Source organism: Calonectris borealis, chromosome Z, assembly GCF_964195595.1.
Source record: "Calonectris borealis chromosome Z, bCalBor7.hap1.2, whole genome shotgun sequence".
NCBI lineage: Eukaryota > Metazoa > Chordata > Aves > Procellariiformes > Procellariidae > Calonectris > Calonectris borealis.
In genome coordinates, this window is record NC_134352.1 from 74,252,488 (window position 1) to 74,279,856 (window position 27,369).

Here is a 27,369-nt window from a genome sequence, read left to right on the forward strand (position 1 = left end):
GTCCAAAGTACAGAAATCACCATCACAGGCATCAGTAATTTGTTCTCCTACTTTAACAGAGTATCAGGGGCAAATTCCTGACACTGTGAAAGTTAATGGCAAAGCTTGTTCTCTGCAGCAAGGCCAGATCATCACCCCAATGACTGACTGGACTAGACAACAGCATGAATTCACAGCTACTTTAGAGGGATGTATTGGTCTCAGGATAGATTCACTTTCAGGCTTTTTGCTGGTGGGTGGTTGGATGTACACTTAAGAGAGCAAGCAATAATGTGCGAATCCACACTCACACAGAAGCAGAGAAACACAGAAAGGCAAATAGGCTGAGGAGCCTATTGAAATTGCAGAGATTAAGCTCCTGCATTTGACAAGTGTGTTGTACAAGGGACAGTGTGTCACAACAGCACACAATATGAGATCAGAAATGTGGAGTATCACCTACACTGTCTCTGTGGATATCGAGAAGTTATGAATGGACCACAGCTTCTATTCAGGCAAGGCATAAATGCAGGCTTTGGGATAAAACACCCATGCTTGAAAGCTTTGATAAACTTGGGACACAAAAATACCACCAAAAATTTAATGAGAATCTTTAAAGTACTGAATTTCAGGTTAACATGTAGATGTTTGAATTGACTAGAGAAGTTTCACCCTAAGTAGTGACCTACTACTTGCATTTTTAGGCAATTACAATTATCAAGATTTGAATTATTATAATACATGTGAGCAATTCTTGCTTTTGCATTTAACAAAACCAATACAAACTGTACTAATACCAGGATCTCTTTAACCATGTATTAAGATGGATTAAATTGTAAACAATACGCATGTGAAAGGGGAGAATCAAGGTTTTGTGTACAGCTATAACTTCACATTCCTGCCTTGGTATTTTTCCAAATAAGTAAGACTGAAAAGTAAGAGTAATTGTAAACAACGAATCTGATACAAACTGTAAAAGTCTGGCATGCAGTGTAGCCAGCCTGTACCACAGAAGTGCCTGTATCTCTGCAAGAAATGTTTATACCACACACAGTACATATAATTTCTTTTTTTTAATGCTGACTGTGGAATACACTAATTTCAGTATAGGAATTATATACCTTTCACAGGATGACACAGATAGCAATGCACTGATGTAATTCAATAAAGCTCACAAAACCAGTCTGACACAACTGAGTGTCCTGCCACCCACACTGGGGTTGGGTTATTTCTCAAAATAATCTCCCTTTCTACACCCATTGCCTCTGCAGTGCTGAATTCATACAGCCACCTACTTGCTGCTGCATATTAATGCATATTAAATGGTACCGCATAGGTAAGCACTGCACTGTTTTTTCATGCAGGCCCACGCTAGGGATGGCTCCTTGTTTTTAACATATATTTTTGCAGGCCAACTTGCTGCTTCAGGAGAGTTTGCTGGATTCAGATAGTTAGCCTCATCTCTTGGTTAATTAGAATATCTGTTTCTCTCTCATGCCTGTTTATTTCTTAGTTTGTTAAAATCCAGTTTTTCAAAGTGGATTTAATGCTCATAAAATGCTGCCCTCACCTCCCTGAAACTGAAATAATTTAATAAGGTCCTGACTCAAATGTTTCTGCCACAGAGTACCCATTGGAGTGGTGGATGACAACAAAAAAGCAGGTGCAAAGGGCTGCTCAGTTAAAAGATAGCAAAATCCAGACATTATCAGTGTGTGATTAAGGTGTTATTGGATGTGACAAACTAAAGAGCATGAGGTGAAATGAAAGAAGGCAACACAACAGAAATTGCCTGTTCCTATTCAACACAAACTCCAAGACCCGAGGGTGAGAGGGGACAAATGAAACTGAAAATCATTTAAAGAAATGCAGTGTCCCAGTAACATGATGATGTCTGTGGAAACAAACCTTTCTGGGGAATAGTGTCTCTAAGGGAGACAGATATTAAACAGAATAAGCCAGCTTCATTTGCATGAAAATGCACATATTTTTCTCTCTAACATTTCTTGTGGGTGGCAGCATAGCAGTGGATACAATCAGTGTCTGCATTACAGCACCAGGTGTCTACCTGGAAAATAAGGGGTATTCTGGCAATAGACCTCTTCTATTTGTTATTGCAGTGTTAGAACAAATTCTGCATTCATATTTGCAGCCTTTAACATTTTTGTAGTGCAACTAATTTAAAGAAATAAATAAAATGAGCATGGAATTGATTTTAAGGGCCTCTTTGCTGTCTCCTGCCTCGTAACCTAAAATACTGGGAGCAGGACATAAGTTTGAAAAGCTGTGTTAATCCAATGCCTGTTTCATCACCTCTCCTGGATGGATGTCCATTCCTGTGAACAGCCTAAACAAAAACAAAACGATCCTGGCCTCCAGTCAAACATGGTTGGTTTTCTGGCAGGCTGCATTAAAAGCACAACTGTGCATGAATGCGGGCTTTATTAAACCTGGTCTGATTTAACCAAACACAAGCCCCTGTGCTCTGTGCAGGGGAAATGGTGAAAGTGCCAGGAAGACAGGAGACATTTCTGGCTGAAGCTCCATGACGCTCCTGGCCGGCAGAAGTGGGCCGATGGCCTCCATGGGGAGAGTCTTCCCTTTGTGGCACCCCTGAGCTAACGGTTCCACACTGGTGAGGTCCAAGCATTGAGATCTTGATCAAAATTTGTATTTATTTAAAATCCCGGTAGCGTACTTTCCAGTAGCAGCTGTGCCAGCCCTGTCCTGACCGGATTTAGCAGGGGCTGCTTAGGAGGTCACTACCCCAGCTGCAGGCTCTGCCCCTCCAGGAGAGGCTACGGCTGCTGTGGCAGGAGCAACAGGACCAGACAGCCCCGTTTAAAGGCACATCTGGTGAAAAAAAACAGTTTTTATCAGCTCTTCCGCTCATATCCCGAAGTGTGACCGGGGGAAGCTGGGGTGCACCCGGGTTTGGACCACCGGCGGCAGCCCCAGGACGGGGCGGACGCCCGGCCTCGCCGTTAGCCGCCATGTAAAACACGACGGCTGACGCCGGCGAGATTTTCCGAAACCCGGGTGTTGATTTGCACATTCTTTGCCGCCTGCCCGACCCCCAGCAGCAGGGAATGCCCTCTCCTGACTAAAACCCGGCTGCGGAGGGGAGACGGGGCGACGGCGACGGCCGCTGCTCAGGCGACGCAGCCGCGGGGGATCGGGAGCAAACACAAGCCGTTTCCACTGGGGAGGGGCCACACCAGCCTCCTCAGGCCCCGGAGAGTAAACCCAGCTAAACGGGGTGGCTCCGAGCGGGACGCCTCCGGCTGCTGGGGGCGCGGAGCCCGTCACCGGAACCGCCGCGGCGCGGGAGGCCTTTAAAGACAGGGGCGGGGATCGATGCCTCGGCGCTCGGCAGGCGGCGGCTGCCATGGCGCTGAGCGGGGTGCGGGTGCTGGAGCTGGCCGGCCTGGCGCCGGCGCCGCTCTGCGGCATGATCCTCGCCGACTTCGGGGCCCAGGTGGTGCGGGTGGACCGGACGCCCCGCTCCGCCGTGGCCGCCGACGTGCAAGGCCGCGGCAAGCGCTCCTTGGCGCTCGACCTCAAGCGACCCGCGGGGGCAGCGGCGCTGAAGCGGCTGTGCTGCCGGGCGGACGTGCTCATCGAGCCCTTCCGCCACGGTGAGGCGGGGCGGCCTCGGGGGGCAGCGGGCTGGGGGAGCGGTGCGGTCGGGGCGTGGGGAGGGCCTGACGGAGGTAGCGAGGTGTAAGCGGGTGGTCGGGTGCGTGGCAGTTAAGGGGCCACGGGGTGCGGTGCTGAGGGGACTCCTGTCAGCCTGTGACCTCTTGAAACGCATGGTGGGAGGCAGGAAGGGAACAGCTTCTGGGGGTTCATTTCGTGTGACTGGGTGGAAAATGCTGTGGGGAGGACCGGGATTTGTGAGGCGCAACAGCCCTGCGACACTGCAGGGAAGAAGCGGTGGAAGGTGATCAGGCAGGGCCTTGCCCCTGAGGCACTGAACAAATAGTTCTGGACGGCACCGGAGGACATCTGAGCCGAGGAGTCATGCGTGAGCGTGGGCATCAGTCCTGCAGTGGTTTTCAGGCCTGCTGATACAAGTCAACTCACATTTGTAAGGTTAGCGTGTGGGTAAGAGGTAGCAAGTAAGTGGTCTAAGTCTCAGAGCTTATGATTCTCTGAAGGCAACAGATCTAACATGCGCTCTTCGTTCGTAAGCCATATGATGCTCGTGCATGTGGGCTATTTCAGTATCGCTGCTGTTCCTGGAGGATGCTGTTCTCATATGAAGAGTATCATCAAGGTCAGGTTGGACGGGGCTCTGAGCAACCTGATCTAGTTGAAGATGTCCCTGCTCATTGCAGAGGGATTGCAACCCAAACTATTCTATGATTCTGTGATCATGCTTCAGTGAGGAGCTAGCTGAAGTGTTTTGGGGTTTCTGCAGTCAGTTTAGAAATGGAAGGCTGTATCAGTTGAACATCACGCATCATAAACAGGCTTATGTATCCTGCGTCACGGATAATGCTTTTCATTCTGAAAACAGGGTTTTATAACACTGATGTTTTTTACCTTAAGAATTTTTTGTTTTGCTCCTCAGAAGCTGTGCAAACAAAATTAAGACATTAAATTCCATTTTCCGTTGTAGCTAGTTTCCTCTTTTCTAGTGAGTTTTTTTTTTCCTATCATGGAAATTTCTGTTTTCTTTGGGTTTATGGTACTTGCTTTTTTTTTTTTTTAATCTGGAAATGCAGGTAATTTTGTAACTAGACATTACACTGAACTAGGCAAATCTGTGATCCAGCATGAAGCTGGTGTGAACCAATGAGAAGATGAGGGCCCAAGTGTCAGAAGAGTTTCTTTAAACACATACGTACCATTGACCTTCTGACAATGACTTTGTGATACCAGGGGTTATTTGGCACCTATTTCTCACTTGTGCTTTTGAAAATCTTGCTCTTTACCAAATTTCACTGCTTTTTCCTTGGCATTAATCACTTGCCACTGCCCAGTAAGTAATACAATAGAAATAGATTTTAAGGAATTTGATCCTTAAGGATTCAGACCAGTTATCCTTAGGGTATTCAGCCCCCTGAGCTGGAAGACAGGGACGGCGAGCAGGATAAACCCCCCATAATCCAAGAGGAAGCAGTTAACGACCTGCTACGCCACCCGGACACTCACAAGTCTATGGGGCCGGATGGGATCCACCTGAGGGTACTGAGGGAGCTGGCGGAGGAGCTTGCCGAGCCACTCTCCATCATTTACCAGCAGTTCTGGTTAACTGCGGAGGTCCCGGACGACTGGAGGCTTGCCAATGTGACGCCCATCTACAAGAAGGGCCGGAAGGAGAATCCAGGGAACTACAGGCCGGTCAGCCTGACCTCGATGCCGGGGAAGATTATGGAGCGGTTCATCTTGAGGGCCATGTGTGGGATAACCAGGGGATCAGGCCCAGCCAGCACGGGTTCATGGAAGACAGGTCCTGCTTGACCAACCTGATCTCCTTCTATGACCAGGTGACCCGCCTCCTGGATGAGGGAAAGGCTGTGGATGTGGTCTGCCTGGACTTCAGTAAAGCCTTTGACACTGTCTCCCACAGCATTCTCCTAGAGAAGCTGGCGGCTCACGGCCTGGACAGGTGCACTCTTCGCTGGGTAAAAAACTGGCTGGACGGCCGAGCCCAGAGAGTTGTGGTGAACGGAGTTAAATCCAGTTGGCAGCCGGTCACGAGCGGTGTTCCCCAGGGCTCAGTACTGGGGCCGGTCCTGTTCAATATCTTTATCAACGATCTAGAGAAGAGCCTAGGGACCGCACGCCATTGTTGGGGGAGAAATCGGCAGCCCAGCTCAAGTGCATCTATACCAATGCACGCAGCATGGGCGGCAAACAGGAGGAGCTGGAAGCCATTGTGCAGCGGGGTAGCTATGACTTAGTCGCCATCACGGAAACATGGTGGGATGAGTCGCACGATTGGAGTGCTGCAATGGACGGCTATAAGCTCTTCAGAAGGGACAGGCGAGGAAGGAGAGGCGGTGGAGTAGCCCTGTATGTTAGGGAATGCTTCGACTGTCTAGAGCTCGATGGTAGTGATGACGAGGTCGAGTGCTTGTGGGTAAGGATGAGGGGAAGGCCAACAAGGCAGATATCCTACTGGGAGTCTGTTATAGACCACCTAGCCAGGACGAAGAGGCAGATGAAATATTCTACCAGAGGCTGGCAGGAGTCTCCCAGTCGCTAGCCCTTGTTCTCGTGGGGGACTTCAACTTTCCGGACGTCTGCTGGAAATACCACACGGCAGAGAGGAAACAGTCGAGGAGGTTCCTGGAGTGTGTGGAGGATAACTTCCTGACGCAGCTGGTAAGCGAGCCCACCAGGGGAGATGCCTCGCTTGACCCGCTGTTCACGAACAGAGAAGGGCTGGTGGGAGATGTGGTGGTCGGAGGCCGGCTTGGGCTTAGCGGCCATGAAATGGTAGAATTTTCGATACTTGGTGAAGTAAAGAGGGGGGCCAGCAAAACCGCTACCATGGACTTCCGGCGGGCGGACTTTGGCCTGCTCAGGACACTGGTCGAGAGGGTCCCTTGGGAGACGGTCCTGAAGAGCAAAGGGGTCCAGGAAGGCTGGACGTTCTTCAAGAAGGAAGTCTTAAAGGCACAGGAGCGAGCTGTCCCCATGTGCCCTAAGAAGAACAGGCGGGGAAGGCGACCGGCCTGGCTGAACGGGGAGCTCTGGCTGGGACTCAGGGAAAAAAGGAGAGTGTATCACTTGTGGAAAAAGGGGCAGGCAACTCAAGAAGAGTACAGGGATCGCGTTAGGTCGTGCAGAGAGGAAATTAGAAAGGCAAAAGCCCGGCTAGAACTCAACCTGGCCACTGTCGTGAGAGACAACAAAAAATGCTTTTATAAGTATGTTAATGACAAAAGGAGAGCCAAGGAGAATCTCCATCCTCTATTGGATGCGGGGGGGGCACGTTGCCACCAAGGACCGAGGAAAAGGCTGAGGTACTCAACGCCTTCTTTGCCCCAGTCTTTAGTAGTCAGAGTGGTTATCCTCAGGGTACTCAGCCCCCTGAGCTGGAAGACATGGACGACGAGCAGGATAAACCCCCCATAATTCAAGATGATGAAGTTAATGACCTGCTATGCCACCTGGACGTTCACAAGTCTATGGGGCCGGATGGGATCCACCCGAGGGTACTGAGGGAGCTGGCGGAGGAGCTTGCCGAGCCGCTCTCCATCATTTACCAGCAGTCCTGGTTAACTGGGGAGGACCTGGACGACTGGAGGCTCGCCAATGTGACTCCCATCTACAAGAAGGGCTGGAGGGAGGATCTGGGGAACTACAGGCCGGTCAGCCTGACCTCGGTGCCGGGGAAGATCATGGAGCGGTTGGTTTTGAGGGTGCTCACTAGCCATGTCCGGGACAACCAGGGGCTCAGGCCCAGCCAGCACGGGTTCATGGAAGGCAGGTCCTGCTTGACCAACCTGATCTCCTTCTATGACCAGGTGACCCACCTCGTGGATGAGGGAAAGGCTGTGGATGTGGTCTACTTGGACTTCAGTAAGGCCTTTGACACTGTCTCCCACAGCATTCTCCTAGAGAAGCTGGCGGCTCACGGCTTAGACAGGTGCACTCTTCGCTGGGTAAAAAACTGGCTGGACGGCCGAGCCCAGAGAGTTGTGGTGAACGGAGTTAAATCCAGTTGGCGGCCGGTCACGAGCGGTGTTCCCCAGGGCTCAGTTTTGGGGCCGGTCTTGTTCAATATCTTTATCAACGATCTGGATGAGGGGATCGAGTGCTCCCTCAGAAAGTTTGCAGAGGACACCAAGTTGGGCGGGAGTGTTGATCTGCTGGAGGGTAGGAAGGCTCTGCAGAGGGACCTGGACAGGCTGGATCGATGGGCCGAGGCCAACTGTATGAGGTTCAACAAGGCCAAGTGCCGGGTCCTGCACTTCGGCCACAACAACCCCAGGCAACGCTACAGGCTTGGGGAAGAGTGGCTGGAAAGCTGCCCAGAGGGAAAGGACCTGGGGGTGCTGGTTGACAGCCAGCTGAACACGAGCCGGCAGTGTGCCCAGGTGGCCAAGAAGGCCAATGGCATCCTGGCCTGTATCAGAAATAGCGTGGCCAGCAGGAGCAGGGAGCACCTGTGCTCGACACTGGTGAGGCTGCACCTCGAATACTGTGTTCAGTTTTGGGCCCCTCACTACAAGAAGGCCATGGAGGTGCTGGAGCGTGTCCAGAGAAGGACAATGAAGCTGGTGAAGGGCCTGGAGCACGAGTCTTATGAGGAGCGGCTGAGGGAACTGGGGTTGTTTAGTCTGGAGAAGAGGAGGCTGAGGGGAGACCTCATTGCGCTCTACAACTCCCTGAAAGGAGGTTGTAGAGATGTGGGTGTTGGTCTCCTCTCCCAAGTAACAGCGATAGGATGAGAGGAAATGGCCTCAAGTTGCACCAGGGGAGGTTTAGATTGGACATTAGGAGAAATTTCTTTCCTGAAAGAGAGGTCAGGCCTTGGAACAGGCTGCCCAGGGAAGTGGTGGAGTCACCATCCCTGGAAGTATCTAAAAGACGTGTAGATGAGGCGCTTAGGGACATGGTGTAGTGGGCATGGTGGTGTTGGGTTGACGGTTGGACTCAATGATCTTAGAGGTCTTTTCCAACCTTAATGATTCTATGATGATTCTATGAAGATTCAGTAATAGTATGGACTAGTCTGTGAAACAAGTTGCAGTAATAGATTCTGGGGAGGAATAGGCATTGAAGTTACGTTATCCCTTCCCCTCCAAAAGTGTCTCCCTGCAGTGCCAATATAGGTTATAGGGCATAGTCTGACCAAGCTGCACTGAGGCAATAAAAATCTATCATTTATTTGCAAGTTGAATTTGCTTCTTTTAAAACTACTATTCTAGAACTGCAAGATCAAAATTTTAGCCTTGTTTTCTGTAAACCCATACTGACTAAACCTACATTTCATTGATTTCTAGAAGTTCCTTATTCTCTGCGTTACAAAAGAACACATTTTCTTTTGTGCAGTTGTTGCCAGTCGTTTATGGAATAGTGGCATGGTCCATTTGCGTCAGTGAGTTAAGATACAGCAACACACGGGGTACTGAGAGGCTAATACGTGAGGAAAGTATATTCCAGTGAAAGATGGAAGCAATTTCAGGTCATTTTAATGTGGAAAACATAAAAGTTTGCTCTTTCTCTTCCCCTGCCCTCCCCCCCCCCCCAAGCCTTTGGTAGCTTTCTCTCTCATTCAACACCACATGGATTACAGCAAGCTGTCTGACAGTCTTTTGGGGAAGTAAAACAGGAGAAAAAGCTGAAAAAAAAGAAAGGACCCTAACGCTTAATTTCCACTTAATTGGCTTGTATTCAAAATGTATACAGTATGTTGTTAATTTATAACATTCTGGCTGTTCACATTGTAATATAGATACTGAATTGGAATGTATTACTTCATAAATTGCAATTCAGTTCTGTTGTATAATTTAACTTTGAACCATGTATATTTTGAGTCTTATTAAAAATAAATGCGAGTTTGGATTCTGTGCCTTTGTCTTTTTAAGGTGTCATGGAAAAACTTGGGCTTGGTCCAAAGGTCCTTCTAGAGGAGAATCCCAGACTCATCTATGCTAGACTTACTGGATTTGGCCAGACAGGAAAATATGCCAAGTCTGCAGGTCATGACATCAATTATTTGGCTTTATCAGGTAGGCTATAAAATTTCCTGTCAAACAAGGTTTTTCCCTCCTTAAATCAAGACTCAAGAATTTATTGAAAGGTTATTTGCAGATAGCTCAAATGACCTGACGTGCAGTCTGATGAAACAGCTGAGCAGATCTGAAGCGTCTCTGTGAGTGAAAGGAGGGTTTCCATCTCTTTCTGTGTGCTTCTCCCTGCTCCTTTCTCTCGAGTCAGCTCTGGCGCTTGCCTAACCCCTCTGTAAGCTCCCTCACAAGTCAGAAACTGGCTGGGAGCAATGAGGATGTTTTTCCGCCAGGTTATTGAGGTGAAGCAGTTCATTAAGAGATCCAACAAACATAAAAAGTCAGCACAACAAAGGAGAAAACATGGGCTGGATGGGCTGTTTGTTTTGGCAGCAGCAGTGAGCTGTTAGGCTGGATCAGCGTGTCTTCTCAGGCTGTACCGTATTTTCCTTCCTTTGTGCTATTTTATCTGAATGAAGTTTTTCTCTTTGAAGAGAGGACTGAAGTTTTTATGCATTTTTGTCTTTCTTCAGGGCCTCTCTCCTAGAAAATCTGCATGCTTATAATCCTGAAAAGGCTGCAGTCTATTTTGTGTGTTTGTGAGCAGCTTTTTCTGAGCGAAGAAAAACTAGGCAACCTAAGCCATTTGAGCTCTTGTGCTTTTCTGCTGTAAATATCTCTCCATTGATACCAACCGAAAGGAAAGTAGGCTTAACATAAAGTGACATAACATAAAGTGTTTCCTTAAGGTGTTGTAGACAGTATGCTGTTTTTAAGTGTCATGTTTCTACAAGTATGCAATAACGAACAAAAACAAAATTACTCAACTCTGGTGGTAGCAGTCAGTGTGTTGTGCATAGCCCCACCTACTGCTGTTCACATTGCTGCTGTCTTCTTCGAGCCTATGAGGGAGGAGAGAAAGTGGCCCAAAACTTCATGGCTTCCCACTGGATAAAGCATTTCCTTTAGGCCCAGCAAAGGGCCAGAGCAGAGGCCCTGCAAATATGGTGATCCAGTATCACCTAATATGGGGAGTCATTGTGTTGTGGAATTAAGATTCTTCAGGGTGGGTTCAGTCTTCTCTTATCATGTAAGATTGTCAGAGAATAAAAAAGAGTAAAGAAAGCATTCCTCGCTTGAAACACTTTTGACTTCATGTCCAGATGATTTTAAAGTATTATGATATTTTTATTTGTTATTAGGGTAGGGAAAGACTCAGTACAGAAACAGTATAGTCCATCGCTACCTTAGATTGTGTTTACAAAAAGAAGAGTTTTTTTCTCTGGAGCTGATTTAATCAGTAGTATTTTGGTTAGCACTATCTTCCTAAAATTAAATAATTTTGCTTGAAATTTCACAGGTCAAGTTTTTCTGCCTATTTAAAGGAAATAAGGCAAGGTGTATGGGAGGTATCATTCCTCAAAAATGAGATCTCATATCCTGAGTATTTTCCTGATGAACTTTGGCTTTCTTTAACTAAAAAATGGCTTGCATTAGAAACTCCAGATATAAGTTCATATGTTAATCTGCTGGTGCCTGTGACAAACTTTAGACTGTTACAAGGTGAGGTTTTAGTCAGTAACAGGGCTTTATGCTTGTACTACAGGCTTTGGAAGTTTCTTTATAGTGTGCACTCAGTTGCGTACACTTAGGAAGTGCATTAGACCATTAGTTAACTAAACAGCGCATCAGAATCGTGCAGTTCTCAGGAAATTTTGACCGTGTATGCTGCAAGTCTCAGCGCTTAGGCTACAGGCATAGGAGAGAGACGATCATACTGCAGAGTTTCTTGCTTGCCCAAAGGGAATCGCTACGAGGGAACTACAAAGAGTAAGGTGACAGTCAAGAGGTTGTTCAGGATGGCAGAGAAATGCTAACAGATTCAAAGCTCCTTCTGAAGCAAACTGGCTTAGCCTTTGCTGTATTCCCTTTCATTTCTGCATAGTTTCTGGCGTAAACATAGGTTCTCTGTGTCTATGTTGCATGCAATCAGAGGTAACCTTTCTGTATTATTCATCCATTCCTCTTACATGCAACCTTTTTTTTTCCAAAGGTAGTTGAAGAGGGAGGATAGGACTGAAGTGCAGCTGTCGGTGTGAAATCCTTTGTTGTGATTATTAATGCATGGGTTATGTGCACAGAAGACTGTACATCTGCATTTTTACTTCAAAAGATTCAAAGAAGAAAAAATTACCAAAGTTGCTTTGAGACATGTTCATAATGCCTATTGAATTCTTATGGGGGAGGTTCTATGCATGTACAAAGTACTAATACAGAATTATTGCACACAAGAGTTTTTTGATGAAATTTTGTACCTATATAGCCAAATTATCAATGGTTTATCTGTGAGACTTACATTAATCTCTTTAATTAAATGCATCTTCACTAATATGACTTCAGATATTCTATTCTTTTGTGAATTAAAGAGTAACTATTTGCTAAGACACAGCCAAGTAGAGACAGAAAACTGTTGGTAGAAGTTTGTTTTATCCCTTGTTTACTTGCATAGAATGAAAAGAATGAAACTTTAATTGTAGAAATGAATGTTTAGAATTCATTTTATACTTATGTTTGCTTTGTTTGCCCTACTGTCAGGTGTGCTGTCAAAGCTGGGTAGAAAAGATGAAAATCCTTATGCACCTGTAAATCTTCTGGCTGATTTTGCTGGTGGCGGTGTCATGTGCGCAATGGGCATTGTTACAGCCCTTTATGAACGTACGAAGTCTGGCAAAGGGCAGATCATTGATGCAAGTATGGTAAGTTTGGTCTCGAGGAAGGTGGGGTTTCTTAGGTTTGCTTTTTTTGCGTTTTTTCCTACTCTAGGTCTGTAAAAGGCAGGAAATTGGAATTATTCCTAAGGTTTAAAATTGAGAACTTGGGAAAGGGAAAGTAAGTAATCTCATAAGATGGCTATTCCTTCACTTGCAGGCAGTTTTCACATATTGCTGTTGCCATAAGATCCTTATGACATGGGACACATACTGCGTTTTTCCCCCTGTATCATTCCCTATCTTTCCTTTTACCAGTCTGCCTTCTTCAAAAAATATTAGCTGTATATATTTGATGAGTAAGTTTGGTGTATGGAAATAGGATGTATAATAAACAACATCATGCATAACAGCAAAAATGATGATCCTCATAAAATAAAGAATTGCATTAGCTTTATCCAAGATTCATCTGCTTATGAATTTGTGACAGGTCATGTCTTATTAGAAGCACTGTTCCCTCGAATGATTACACTGCCATGGATTATTGCCAAGAAGTCAATTTCAAACACTTTGTGTTAATGTGCCGTAAAATAAATGAAAGGCTAAATTAGCCTAATAGTGAATACTATGGAATTTTTCACTGCAAGGCTATCCACTTATACACAGAAGAAAAATACGTTTTTACATTTATCCTTGAAACCTATATTATCTGCAAGTGTTTTTTTCTTTCTCTCTCTCTCTCTTTTTCTGTTTTTCCTTTTAAAGAGCGTTGCAATTAAAATTTGACCTCCCTTCAAAGTGTTGTGATACAGTGAAGGCTATGATTTGGACTTAAATATAAATTCAAAAAAATTATATTAATTGAAAAAAATCCCTTTGGTGAAGAGGTCTGAGGGTAGGAGAATAGCAAGAGATGTAAGCTATCTCGACTTGTCTAAGTTCTTGACAAATTCACATCACATTCTCAGAAGCAGGCCGTGGCCTGGCATTATGGTCTAGATGAAAATTCTGTGGGATCGGTGCAAAACTGGTCTAATGTTTTTATCCTGACAATACTTATTAGTCATTGATTGTCAAAATGAAAAACTTAACCAACTGGAGTTCCACAGACGTCTGATGGTTTTTTTCAGTGTTTTCTCCAATAAGCTGAATGGTGGATGAGCAATTGTGTTCAGTGTTACAGATGATATGCGTGTGGGAAGAACTACAAGTATGTTGGACACTTGGATTAGAATTGAAAATGACCTTTTCAAATTGGAGAAATGACCTGAAAAAAATTGGCTGAAATTCATGGAGACCACTGCTCTGTAGTTTTCTTAGGCAGAAACAATTAGCTGCACAAATGCAGTGTGAGAACAATAGTCTAAAGTACAATCCTGGGGGTTTGTAGTAGTCACAAGCTGAACATGAGTCAACAATTTCATGCTGTTGAAAAACACACACACACACACAGTGTTAGGATGTATAAACAGGAAATAGAGCCAGCAAGGTTTCTGAGGTAACTCTTCTAATCCATTCAACATTTTAAGGCTTCAGGAAAATACTGTTTCTGACGCTGACTATCGCCTTTCTGGAAAAAAAAAAAAAAAACAAACAATTTGAGGAAGTCCGAGAAACACAACAAAAATGATGTGAGTCTAAAAATGACCTACAAAGGAAAATTGAAGGAGTTTGTGTATTCATGAAGCAAAAACTGCGGAGAATTGTGACAAGTCTTCAAATATTTAAAAAGATATTTCTTGTAGTTTGGAGTATTACTTTACTTTCATATTGGTATTTTAAGTCACTAAAAGAATTTGTTACGAGAAGTATCAATGTAAGTGCACTAATGTCCTAATGAGATCTCTGGCTTATTGGGAATGGAATGTGTTGTGGTTTTTTGTGGGTTTTTTTAAGCCCTCAAAACTTCTGTCTTTCAATTTTTTCTTATCTTATTATAATTGTGGAATTCACAGTTTCCTGCTGATGTTCCTGGTGAAATGGATGGAATATTGTCCAGTGTCACTGGATGTGCTTTACCTGGCATTTTATGTTCCTTTCACTTGAACAGACATTCAAGCGAAACAGTTGATGAAAAACATACATGTCTCATCAACAGCAAAGACAGTTAAATAGACTGGGTTGATGAGCCTGTTTTTATATCTGAGTTTGTTTCATGGAAGGAGATATTTTTAAAATCACAGTACTGCAGCATTTCAGCTGTCATTTTGTTTTAACGTTCTTTTTTATTTAATAGGTCTATTACTTATGTTGTTGTACAGTTTAGGAGGTCTGAGCATGTTAACGACTCTGACACATGGTGGAATTTTCTATGGTAGAAGAGGGAAAATGAATTTCTTTTTTAGCAGCTTTGTGTCCTCAGGATTACTTTTATTAAGTTTTCATCTTAATTTATGGATTGTTTTACTGACCACTTGTTTCTTTTTTCCTTTTATTGCAATGTCTATTTTTCTGAGTCTTTGAGGTTAGTAATTCTAGATTGAGATCCAAAATTTTGTGATAGAAGGATTTGTTATTTATCTTTTATTTCTAATTACTATGTTGAAAGCTGAAAAATGGCTTGGGAGCATTATTATGATCAGTAATACACACATGAGGAGCTCCTCTAGTTAGTGAAACTAAACTGATACAAAAAGAGGGTAGAGAGGATCAGGCCAAGAGCTAGATTTGCATCACCTGTTCACAGTGCCCAGTGTTACTGTTAGCGCTGCATAAAAAGTAGACACTGGGTCCTGTGTTTCAGCTGTCTACTTCAGAAGAATTAAATGCCTGGTCTGAATTGATTCATGTTAGTTGCTATCTCTTCTCATTGACTCTATAGGGATCATAGGTATCTTACAGTGAGCCTGATAGTTCCCATGTAGGATGGGAGTAGGATGTGGAGTGGACACCACAATATGATACGGTAGGCACAATTGTACATCTGCACTCTTACACCACACTGGAATAGAGGCATTTTTACTGGCCACACTTTAGGTTCACTCCAAATTCAGACACAGAGCCTTCTGGTGATGGTAGGCATCTGACCAAGCGTGACTCACTCTTTGTGAAAAGACAGCCACAGGAGAGGATGGTGGTAATGATCACTTGCATAATAGTCTCATGGCAAGAGCATTTAGCTGTCCAACAGAAGACTGAGGTTCCAGGTTTTTCTCAGCCTGGAGGTATTCAAAACCAAAACTCCCACATCCTAGAGGCATTCATCAGTCACGAGGATAAAGATTAGGTTGGTGTAGATTCATTCTCAGATTTGTTTGAACTGTTTCACTCTGCAGAAGGAATAGAAGACTTGTGGAGCAGATAGGTCACTCAGAAGGGTGCTGCCTCTGGATTCTTGTCCCTGCTTCAGAGACCAATGATGCTTTTAGCATGAGGGAGCCATTAAGTGAAACACATTACTGTTACTGTAATCATTCTGCAGTTGGGCTTAAGTGGAGTCTCCCCATGTTGTCTTTTTCATGTTTTAAAAGAAAGTGACCACATTAGTGTGAGTGTGGTGTTATTTGAGCATTAGACACCTTTTTACTTGTCTGTGAATTGCAGTGGGCCTCAGGCAGAAGCTAGCTGTCCAGTTTCCCAGCCAGGGCTATTTCTAAAGTCCCTATACAAGTCCAAAACAGATGTGCTATTTCATTTTAAGTGTTTCCAGGGTAAGTAGCACGGTACATGGGTATTGTAAGTAGTTCAGCACCACAATCTAATTTGCAGTTAGAGCTTATTCTGCAGTTAGAGCTATCTATTATTATTGTTACTTCCAATGTTTTTTGTGTATTTTTTGTTAATATGAGCTGTGAAAGATCAGATCATTAGTAAAGCAAACACTATTTTTATATACTTGCAATCATTTTGCGAACGTGTAGATGAAGGTATACAAGTAGGGCAGAAGTATTGCTGTCCTTGTGGTAGGTACTTGAGAAAGAGGCCAAGTAATACACAAAAAATGAAGAAGCCTTTGTGACTGCGTACTTCAAAGATTTGCATGTTTTAAATTCTTGTTTAGAAAGGTAGAAACTAATAGATCTTTCCACATGAAAATTCAGTAGCTTTTTGTTTTGGTACAATCTCTGTGCTTTTCTCTATAGACAATATTAGGTTAATTTTACACAGCTGAAAATGCATGACTCGAAATGATACAGCTCAGGATTTTCTCTGTTCCACTGGAATGTTTCTGGCCATATACTGTTACAGCCTCATCTTCTCTTACCGTTTTTCTAATGCAGTTGGAAGAAAATGGATTCTGCTGGAGAGCAAAACTGTAGGATGTGATTTTGCTTGGAAAGACTGGTACAAGCTTGATAATTATTGAAAGGCTGAACAAACTGAATTTTCATCTGCCTGTACTCCACATAGCCAAAATTTTAAGCAGCAAGTTGGAACAGGTTTAATCATGTTTTCTAGTGCGATATTCATCAGATACTTGCCTATTTAGAGGTTAAGGTTACCTTGCCATGTCCACGTACCTGCCAGTGATGAGAGTGGGAGAATGATTTTTGTTTTTACTTAGTGATGGAGATGAGTTTCCCAGTTCCCATGGTATAAGAGAGCTTTAACCTTTGATTTCCTTCCATTTTTTTTCTAAAAATAGGAATCTTACTATAATCAGTAAATTCAAAGAAGTTAATGTTGAGATAAAAATTTGATACTTACAGAACTGCTATAGGCATCTGGATTTCCAGAAGTTTAGAAGTATTGACAGATGTCAGATACTTAATGTTCTGTAGAGCCAAGAAGCTTGTCCTATCACCTAAAATTACTTACATTCTCCTTGTGAATTCCTAATGATTATGAATTTGCTAAACGAGGAAACTTTGTGTGTTATCCATCTGAAGCTGCATTACTACATTTATGCTCCTTCTTATTCTCTAATTCTATATGATTTCACATACGCAATATAAACAGTAATTGAAAATTTTAAGAATTAAACTGCTTACCAGCGATTTTGTCATTAAAAGTCTTAACAAAGGGCAGAACTGGTAGTAGTTTTTGCTGTTTTGTTTTATGTAGAATTAAGGTAACATGGCAGCTAATTCACTGATGCTGTTACTTTTTCCTGTAAATCTTCAAGGTAGAAGGAGTAGCATACCTAAGTTCTTTCCTGTGGAAATCCCAAAATTTGGGACTTTGGAACAGATGTCGAGGTGAGAACCTGCTAGACAGCGGTGCGCCTTTTTATGAAACCTACAAGACCGCCGATGGAAAATTCATGGCTGTTGGTGCTATTGAGCCTCAATTCTATGACGCGTTAATAAAGGGTAAGTAGCTTGGAGCAGTTGTTTCACATCAGCAAAGCATGACTGAATTCTTTAATACTTGATTTTGATTCTTGACATTGGTTATGTTGATTTCTTTGTAAAAGCCAAACACTTCTTGAAACTAATTGGGTAGTAGTGTAGCAGTTTAGTTGACTTTCTTCTTCTAGCAATTCATTTCTTCTTTTTCATCCCTTCTTCACCTTACCCTCAGAAACTACATTTAAATTACAAGTTTTCTTCTGGAGTTATGGTAATGGTAGTCTGTGATGTGGCTGGAGTGCTAAATAACTATTTGGAAACCACTTTTTTCAAGGGATTGTGAATATACTTTAAAAAGGAGACCTAATTCTTTGGTATTGCAAATAAAATTTCAAGCAATTTCAGTTATTTGTACTTTTTTTTTTTTTAAAAGAAACAATTTAAATTGTTTCAGAAATGAATGTTCATTGGAAGTAGTTAATAATATTTCTTGATAGAAGGGAATTTTTCTAGAAGCAAAGTCAGCTTTATAAATTAATTTCCACTACACAACTTCAGAGTGCTTTTAGTGTCCAGCTATGGATATAATTTTTATATTTGATTGAAGACTGTTTAAATATGACTATAAAATCTGATTTACTTGTTTGAGAAATTAGAATGGGTATGCAAAATAATTGTGTGAAGTTAAAACAGAAATTTGCAAGTGCCACTTTAACTGTTATTTACTTTGAACTGGTCATTTAATTTAAAAATAATTTCTTCTGTTTTGCTCCTTTGGTAGATTGCTAAGCTTTGCATACAGAATTTATGAAAATATAAAAAATTCACAAAGGAGTTTGGTATTTATTCTCTTTCCATTATTCTGAATATGAAGGATATAAAAAGTTTTCAATCTGATTTTAGTTTTGCTTAATGAGTAAAAGGAATACCAACAAAGGATATACCTAAAGTGGATGTACCCAGTGTTCTGTGAACCACTTTTGTACGTGCATGACTTACATGTGGTAAATCTTTGCTGAGTGAGGGTGGCAGTGGAGTAGCTCCTTTCTCTTGCTCAGTCTCTCCCCACTGATTATTCCTTGAATTGTAGCATGGATACCTGTACTGGTTTTGGCTGGGATAGAGTTAAATTTCTTCACAGTAGCTAGTATGGGGCTATGTTTTGGATGTGTGCTGGAAACAGTGTTGATAACACAGGGATGTTTTCGTTACTGCTGAGCAGTGCTGACACAGAGTCAAGGCCTTTTCTGCTCCTCACCCCACCCCACCAGCGAGTAGGCTGGGGGTGCACAAGAAGCTGGGAGAGGACACAGCTGGGACAGGTGACCCCAACTGACCAAAGGAATATTCCATACCATATGACGTCATGCTCAGCAATAAAGGCGGGGGGGGGGGAAGTTGGCAGGGGACTGGCTGCTCGGGGACTGGCTGGGCATTGGTCAGTTGATGGTGAGCAATTGCTTTCATTTGCATCACTTGTCTTTCTTGGGTTTTATTCTCCTCTCTCTGTTATTTTTCCCCCCCTTTTCCTTATAATTTTTTTATTATTATTATTTGTTTATAATTATTAAACTGTTTCTACTTCAACCCACAAGTTTTTCTCATTTTACCCTTCCAATTCTACCCCCGTCCCACGGGGGCGAAGGGGAGCGCGTGAGCGGCTGTGCTTTGTTGCTGGCTGGGGTTAAACGATGACAATTCTTCCACAGGCAGTTACTGCCAGCTCAGCCCCAATCAGCTATGTTGTGCTAACAGGAGCGTAGTCAGTGCCAGGGCTTGCACTTCCAGGAGTTTTTGAAACTCGGGAGCATGGTAAAACAAAATGAAGGTATGAGGTTGTAAGGTAGGGTATGCCTTTGGTGAGCAGGATCCCGAAGACAGGTCTTGTTCTGTACACTTTGGCTTTATTCTCTTGCCTGTAGTGCTCCCAAAGTTCTTGCACATCTGTGGCTGTAAATGGCTGCTTCTCTGTCTAGCTTAAAAAGGGCTGTGCAGTTGCATAGGATATTCAAATTGGTGCATGCTGATACATGAAACGTAGAATATCCAAATTGGTACATGCTGGTACACGAAACATGTAAGGCAGGCTCCTGGAGTGACGCAGGGACATGCCCAGCATTATATGCTGCCCCCAGATCAGATGTCAAGTTTGGAAGAGCCATGTTCTTGGCTGAAGAAACTGGTACTTTGTCCCTCATTGTCCTGAGAATAATTTGTTTGTGAACTACCATTCTAAGCTACTCGATCTTGAAAAAGACAGTATAGTTGATTATTCTACACTTTGCAGTTCTTTGAAATGTTATTCTCATCCAATCCCTTGAGATTTTTTTTGCGTGCAAGAAATGGAGTTGGAGAACAAAAATAAATATAAAACTGTATCAAAGTAAAATACAAGCCCTTGCTCTGGAAGTTAGAGAATTTGGAATTCCAATACGTGTCTTCAGGGAGAATGGCTGTATTAAATACAAAGGAAAAAAGAATAAAGCTGCTTACTCGAATACCCATATGTTTGGCTTAAAGTGATCAAACGCTGGCCTGCAGTATTCATGGCTGCAGTATTTTATTTTTCTCTAGAGATTAAGTTGAATAGCACTTACTTTTAAGCTACAGAAGTGGCATGGAATCTGTATTTGTTCAAAAAGAAAACAAATTCTGTAATGGAGTCTGGTCTTGTTTGTCACTCTTCTTTGCTGGACACTCCAGCCTTCTTGTGTTGATCATTGCTACAGGGCAAGACTCAGGCTTTTCTCTCAAACAGCCAGCCAGCTTATCTAGAAAGAAGCCTCTGATGGATGAATCCAGTGGTCAGGCAATATGACATGATCATTGATGGGTCTCATTTAGATAACTCCTTACTGAGGAAAATGCTAAAATTCAGTGTTTTCCTCTTAGTTGTTTCTCAGAAATTTAGAGCATAAAGTTGGAGCAGCAACTATGAATTCATCTGCCTATATGGGGGCACCCACATTAGGCAACTTTATTTTCATGTTTGAAAGTATTTCTTATGCTTACAATGCACAGAAATGGCTTGATTTTAACATCTGAAGTTTCAAAAATAGTTATTCCAGCAATAAAGAACTGGTGTATCCGTCTGTAAGTAGACAACAACTGCAATCACAGCTTTGCCTGTGTTTCCGTCTGTTTCTGTCATATTTTAAAAATACAACATACAGAGTACAATCTTCTAAGGAAATTTTGCTTTTTGCCTTTAATTGTATCACAATCTTTGCTTGTTTACAGTCAATAATTTTTCTTTGTTTATTTTGTAGAAGTGTGTTTAAAGTATCAGACCGAGCTCAAGATTTTTTCACAATATTGCATTTAAAATAAGTGGTCTTTCTTCATTGTATTTTAGGTGCATATTATAAATTGTTCAGATTTGCACATAGGAAATATTTATCCCCTTCAGTAGTTACAGCTGCAAGCTTTCTGAAGCAATTGTGTACTAAATTAGAACACCAGATCCTTCTTGTGGCTTAGGGATTTTTTCCTTTCTGGGATATCTATTGCAGAAATTCAATTCAGAATTTAAGCTTTTGAATGTTATAGGAAAGAAAAAGCTGCTTGTGAGAATTGTATTGCTCGTTCACAAACCCGAGGAGCTTTGACTTAGGCTGAGTTGTCTGTTCCAGGTACTAATTCTTTGTTTTGAAGTAGTTTTAAAATGGTATGTTCCAGTTACAATTTCCATAATTTTATTTAATACTTTTTTCCCATAATTCTGGTCAGTTCTGCTAGTGAACAATTTGATGCTGTTCCGATAAAATATGTTCAAAAGCCATTCTGTGTCTCTGTCCATATTCAGAGAGTGGGTTACTTTTGTCACTCCTATATAATGAGAACACAAAGTATATGGGTGTTGCAGATGTAGGAGTTGGAGATTTAAAGATTGCAGAATTGAGAAAGGAACATGATTTCTAAACCATTTGTCACTGCTGACAGAATTCTGGTTAGCCAAAGTGAAACGAATTTCCGTTTGGTTTTGGTTCATTTCATTATTTACCTGCACAATTAGGAACTCACTGCTGGACCAGAGTGCAGTTAATGACATGGCGAGGAAAGTTTTTAAGGGGTCTGCAGACAGGAACTTAGTTTAAGAAAATACAGCATCTTAGTTTGAGAAGATTGTTGGCTTTGTAGATCGTGCTTGGCAGGGAAACTTAAATTTCTGCTTACTACAAATTTATGAATTTAAAAAAAAAAAAGATTTTATGAGAAACTGAAGCTATATAAAAAAGATATGGTAAATAATTGCTGTAGTAGCTGTAGTATTAGGAGTTGTATTCTGGGCTCACTATAGGCTATTTGCTGTTAACAAACATGCTGTAATCCCTTTGCTTATATTAAGTTTATTACTATAAAAGTCAGCCAATAAATAACTAAAATGCCTTTGCATCTTATGAAAAATCTGATGTAAGAAACATGTGCTACTAATGTTAAGTCTCAATGTTTTGACAGAAAGAGGCAGAATATCTTCCAACTGACCTGTAAATTGCTTCTGCAGGTTTTTCTTGATTTTTAGCAATATGTGCTTAGTATTGCTGTAGCCAGGCTACGGGAAGCATGCAGAACACAGTAAATTTTGTGTATCAGGTGAGAGTAAAGGTTTGATTCTGTGTTATCATTTGGTGTAAACTCTGTTATATAAGGTGAACTTGGTATCAGCTTACATTGATATGAAAGGCACTAACAGTCACTAAAGTTCTACTCCTTTCATACTACTTTGATACTCCTACATTGTGTGACTTCTATTTAAAAAGAAGGAAAAAATTAGGAAGCACTTGAAAAACATAGTTTACATGATTATGAAGGATTTCCACGGGGCTCTGCATTTTGTGATTGTAAAGTGTTGTGTACTGTATTAAAAAGGTGCTAATGTACTGAATTCAATACAACGTTGTTATTAAGACATGCGAAGTGGACAAACAGTTTCCTCATTGCATTTTAGACACCCTCAGTTACACATAATGTTAAGTTTTATTTGAATTTACTTGTCATGATAAGCCTTAAACATCGTACAAATACTGTAGAGGGCCAGGTTCTTGCTGCACCAAAACATTTGCAATTGTGGTAATTAAATATGTAAAGTTGGAGTACAGCTATGGATGCATTTGCAGCGATGCTCTGGGTCTGATCAACCTTTTGCTGAACTGTCACTTTCTAAAAAATTATTTAGTTTCAGAAACTTTGAGCAGAGAAAAAACTTTACATAGGTACTTTAACGAAAATTCACTACTCTCTTGGAATATTCTAAAGTTCAGTTCCCTCTCAGAGTGAGAATGAATTATATTGAGAAAGAGAGAGAGAGCGCAATGGCATATACCTTATGGCTGTGGTTTGGGCCAAAATTAAGGATTCCCGTACTAGATGATTCTATTCAGTCATATTGTGGCAACATAATTTCAAAATTACTGTGCTATGAGCATGCAATTTGGAAAAGAAAATCAGCAAGTTAAACCAAGAAAATCCTGAACAAAGCTCTGCTAGGGATCCTAAATAATCTTTTAAAATGCTGTAAGAAACAGTTTATTTCCAACATACCAAAGCAACTTTGCTGACTTATCTAATGGATTTCACTGTTTTCTCTCTCTTGAAATAAGTGCCTAATTTTACTGCAGTTTGTCTAAGAAGTTCTGTAGAAATAGAGATTTCAATTTGTTGCATTAATAAATGATGTGCAGATATATGTCAGTAAAGCTGTAACATTTAAAGGAGACTTAAAGCTATATCATTATAAGGAGACTTAATGTTTCATTTTCAAAAATGTTTATTTCAAAGCTGTGCGAGGGTAGGTTACTGGGCTTTTCTAAACAAAAATCCCTAGGTGAAAATTTGAACAAAAAAACTTGGAAACAACTTGTTATTGCTTTACCAGATATTCTGTGTAAAAGATACTTTGCTTTTGATTATGTTGGGTGAAATCTGTCATCCTGTGGTATCCCAAACAATTCTGTACTGTGTAATTGTTTCCTTGTTGACTCAGTCACTCCTGCTGTGATTCTGTTCGTCTGCAACACAAATGTTTAGCACAAATGGAAAATGAGGAGCTATAGTGCTTAAATGCTGTCAGTTCATGCTGTTTGAAGTTGAAGTCTTCAGTGCTCAATGGAAAATGAGCCTGTAATATTAAATTCCAGGTTCTGCATATTGTTCTATTTTGCTAGAGCATGTACGGTTAGGTTCAGCCAACTTTCCATCTGGCACAATCTTCAAATGTAATTGTGTAATAGGGTAATGGTAGAGCTCTGTTCATGTTGGACTGGCTACTAGAACCCAAACCGCAATTAATAAGCAAATAAATACTTACGAAACAATTGACAAGATGTCATGCGTTGAGACAGAATCCCGGATAGCGTGGTGTTACTTAGCTTTAACTATTGTGGAAGGTAAACTTTCCTCACCTCCTAGTTCTTGAGTAAACTGTAGAGCACTGTTCACCTTTAATATTGTACTTTGAAGATTAATAATCAAATTAATTTTGAATGCTTTGTTAGCTTTTATTTAATTATGGATGCTCAACTAGTATGAGTAATCTTCAGCTGATCGTTTTTTAGGATGATATGAATGGTTATGAAGACTAGATTATAAGTTTAGTGATTTAAGGTGCACATGACTTGGTAACTCGATAAGGACTGATGTTTACTTTGTAGTAATACTTATCCTGATATCCGTAGAAGTCTTTAATAAGATGTTAAAATGCTTATTCTGTCTTTGACTGTGTTGATTTTCTTCTAAACACGAACAACTGCAAGGCTGTATTTCTGAGTCTGGAGATTGGCAATTTCTCTGTGTTTTCCTTTGCAGTACCAAAGTAAGATTTCGAAACGTATTCATTTTCAAAGCTACTATTTAAGAATCTTGTGATCAACAGTGAAATTCTTAAATATTATAATAACTTGGGGGAGCCTATGAGCCCCAAGAAGTGTATGTAGTAGAGATACTGAGCAGAAAGAAAGAACTTAAAGAGCAGAAGAATGGACACTGTCTACCCCTCTCAGTGATAAGGAAGCTGTAGAAATAGAAGATACAGAAAGTTTTTTCTGCCTATGTACAGCTAAAGATTAGAGGAGTTCTGTGTAGATTCCACCTGCAAACAGGCATCTAGTAGCCAAGCCTGTTAATGGTTGCAAGTCAAATCATCAATCTCATACCAGATATCCAAAGATACAAGAAAGAATGCTCAAAATTAAATGTTTGCAGAATTCCGCATTTTCTCTGCCTTTTACGCAGACCCGTTGTTTTCTAAGCAGCTCCCTTTTTTGTTGTTTGTGAAGCATTATGATGATAGTTGTTCTCTAGCTTTTCTAATTTCTCAAATTAACTTCTTTATTATCCCTGCTTTTTCTGAAATTTTCCTGCTATGTTCATACTCCTGAATTTCAAGATGTGACTGTTTGGACAGCCTTCAATATGCCACTTCTGATTTCTATCTAATATCATAGGATCTGTTTGTACCTCTGTTTGTACTATCTCGATTTTGAAAGTGTGGTTTAATTGCCTTTTCTCATTCTTGTTTCTTACCTCCTTTTTGAGATAAACCCTACAAGAAGTGATAACAATTCTTGGATCTCCTTAAAGTAGGAGAATGGAAGGGTAGGGAGTACAGAGAGCAGGATCCATGAGAACAGAAACAGAGATGGGAAACGGGCTGCACAGGAGAGGTGTAAACTCCCCAGTGAGAGGGAAGGTGGCCCTTAGTTAAGGGAAGAACGTAGGGCTTGCCTAGTCAGGAAATTGTCAGTACAAAGCCTGTGTGTCCATTTTCTGCTCTCGTGTCTCAGAAGGGATGTGCGTATGGCATACCTAGGCGGTCCGTGCGACTGATCTTCTGGGAAGCGGAGTTCTTAAGCAGTTAGTGAGTGTAAAGGCTACGGGTTTCACTTTTCCAAAAGGGCAGCAGTGGAGAGTTGGAGCCTGGGAAGTGTGCTACAGAGGGGAGAGCAGCAAACACTGCTGGAGTCCATTTGGACTGAGGGAGTTGAGAAGCAGGTCGGTTAGCCTGCAGGCACCTGCAGCTGAGCTACCGCATGCACATCGAGCCTGGGTATATTCACCCACACCACCTTCTCGTCTGGGCATAGAAATAACCCGATCGTGTGGACCCACTGTAGCCTGCTGGATGTCCAGCTCTGCAGATGTACTGGCTTCTGTGAGATAAGTACATTGCTGTAGTCCAAGAGCCATTCAGCAGGCTTGTGCTGCTACTGCCAGGTGGAGAATACAACACCTATTATAGAAAATGTTCTCAGGACAAAATGTTATCTCTAGGCAGCTGCTGCTCTTACAAAGTGTTTATACAAATGAGTGTTTATTATATGTAGTTAGTTGAAAGGCTGTAGCTGATGCGGTTTAGTCAAGTAATAGAACATTTTATTCTTCTGCTCCCTCCCCCTCAATCGTAGATATCATAATAAAGTTCAAAGCGACTTTTAGTTAGTATGTTCTGCTGTGTTGGACTGCCTGCAAAATATTAGCTTCTTGAGGAACATACTTAGTTGTGGGCAGCACTTTAATTTATCTAAGCTAATACTACAAGTTAAACTTTGCTTTTCTCTTTTCAGGTCTTGGGCTAGATTCAAATAAACTTCCCAGTCAGTTGAGTTTCTCTGACTGGCCCGAAATGAAGAAAAAATTTGCATCCATATTTGCACAGAAGACACAAGCTGAGTGGTGCAGCGTATTTGATGGTACTGATGCCTGTGTGACCCCTGTTTTATCCTTTGATGATGTTGCCTCACATCAGCATAACAAACAAAGAAGCTCTTTTATCAAAAATGATCAGGAAGAGATAAGTCCCAGACCTGCTCCTCTTCTATCAAGGACCCCGGCTGTTCCATCGTTTAAAAGAGATCCTTTTATAGGAGAACACACAGAAGAGATACTTCTGGAATATGGATTTACTAAGGAAGAGATTACTAATCTTTATTCTGATAAAGTAATAGAATTCAGTAAACCAAAAGCTAATTTATAATCTCTAACTATTCAGCTCAGACAAATTTAAGGCTGATACAGTATGTTTTTATGCGTTAAAATAGAATTATATGACAAATAAATGTTTGCATATGCAAATTTAAATAATTTTTTTTTTAATTATTGATGTTTTAAATGTAATTGAAAACAGTGGGAGTTATGTACTTGTGTACTTGGATGGTCTGCAGTCTAGAATGATACCAAAATTGTGTTCTGAAGATCTAAACAGTTTGCTTACTAAGCAGCTGTAAATCCTCAAAATGTTCCTTTAAATATCATATCCTGTGAAATGTGTTTCTTTTAATTCTTAGTTACACCGTTGCTTTGAAATATGTGTTGTAATTACATGAAGGAATACTTTTCATAAAATATAGTTATATTCTTCCTAAACAAGTGATTGTGTTGTTTACTCATAGATTAGAAGGGATTTTTTTTCTCTTATCTTATCATAGTAATTCTTTTGCCTTATCACGCCAAAGCGGTGATCGAAATAATGTTGTTTTCTTATGTGCTGCTGTAGACTTATTATCATAAAGTAATTCTATTTAATAGCCTGACTACATTTTCCTAATGCAGTCTCCTGATTATATTACATTTGGAATTTCAGTTTGCCTAGAAAATCACTTCAGAATGAAATTCGTTATTTTAAAATAGCTGCCAAGTATTAATCCTGTCCTCTCTTTTTGAAAAAATGGTAGGCAACTTAGTTGCACGGGTTTTAAACAATGGTTATTCCATGGTGGTTTTCATTTCCTTCAAAATTAAACCATCATTTGAAACAGTCTCCTT

At 41.6% G+C, this 27,369-nt stretch overlaps 1 protein-coding gene across 1 annotated transcript; it reads left to right on the plus strand.

Moving 5' to 3' along the window:
• Nucleotides 1-3,100: 3,100 nt before the first annotated feature.
• AMACR (alpha-methylacyl-CoA racemase) lies at nucleotides 3,101-27,369 on the plus strand. Its single transcript, XM_075137991.1, has 5 exons — nucleotides 3,101-3,617; nucleotides 9,531-9,674; nucleotides 12,267-12,427; nucleotides 17,445-17,631; nucleotides 26,172-27,369. Exons 1-5 carry the CDS (start codon nucleotides 3,368-3,370, stop codon nucleotides 26,579-26,581), a joined length of 1,152 nt encoding a protein of 383 aa, XP_074994092.1. The 5' UTR covers nucleotides 3,101-3,367; the 3' UTR covers nucleotides 26,582-27,369.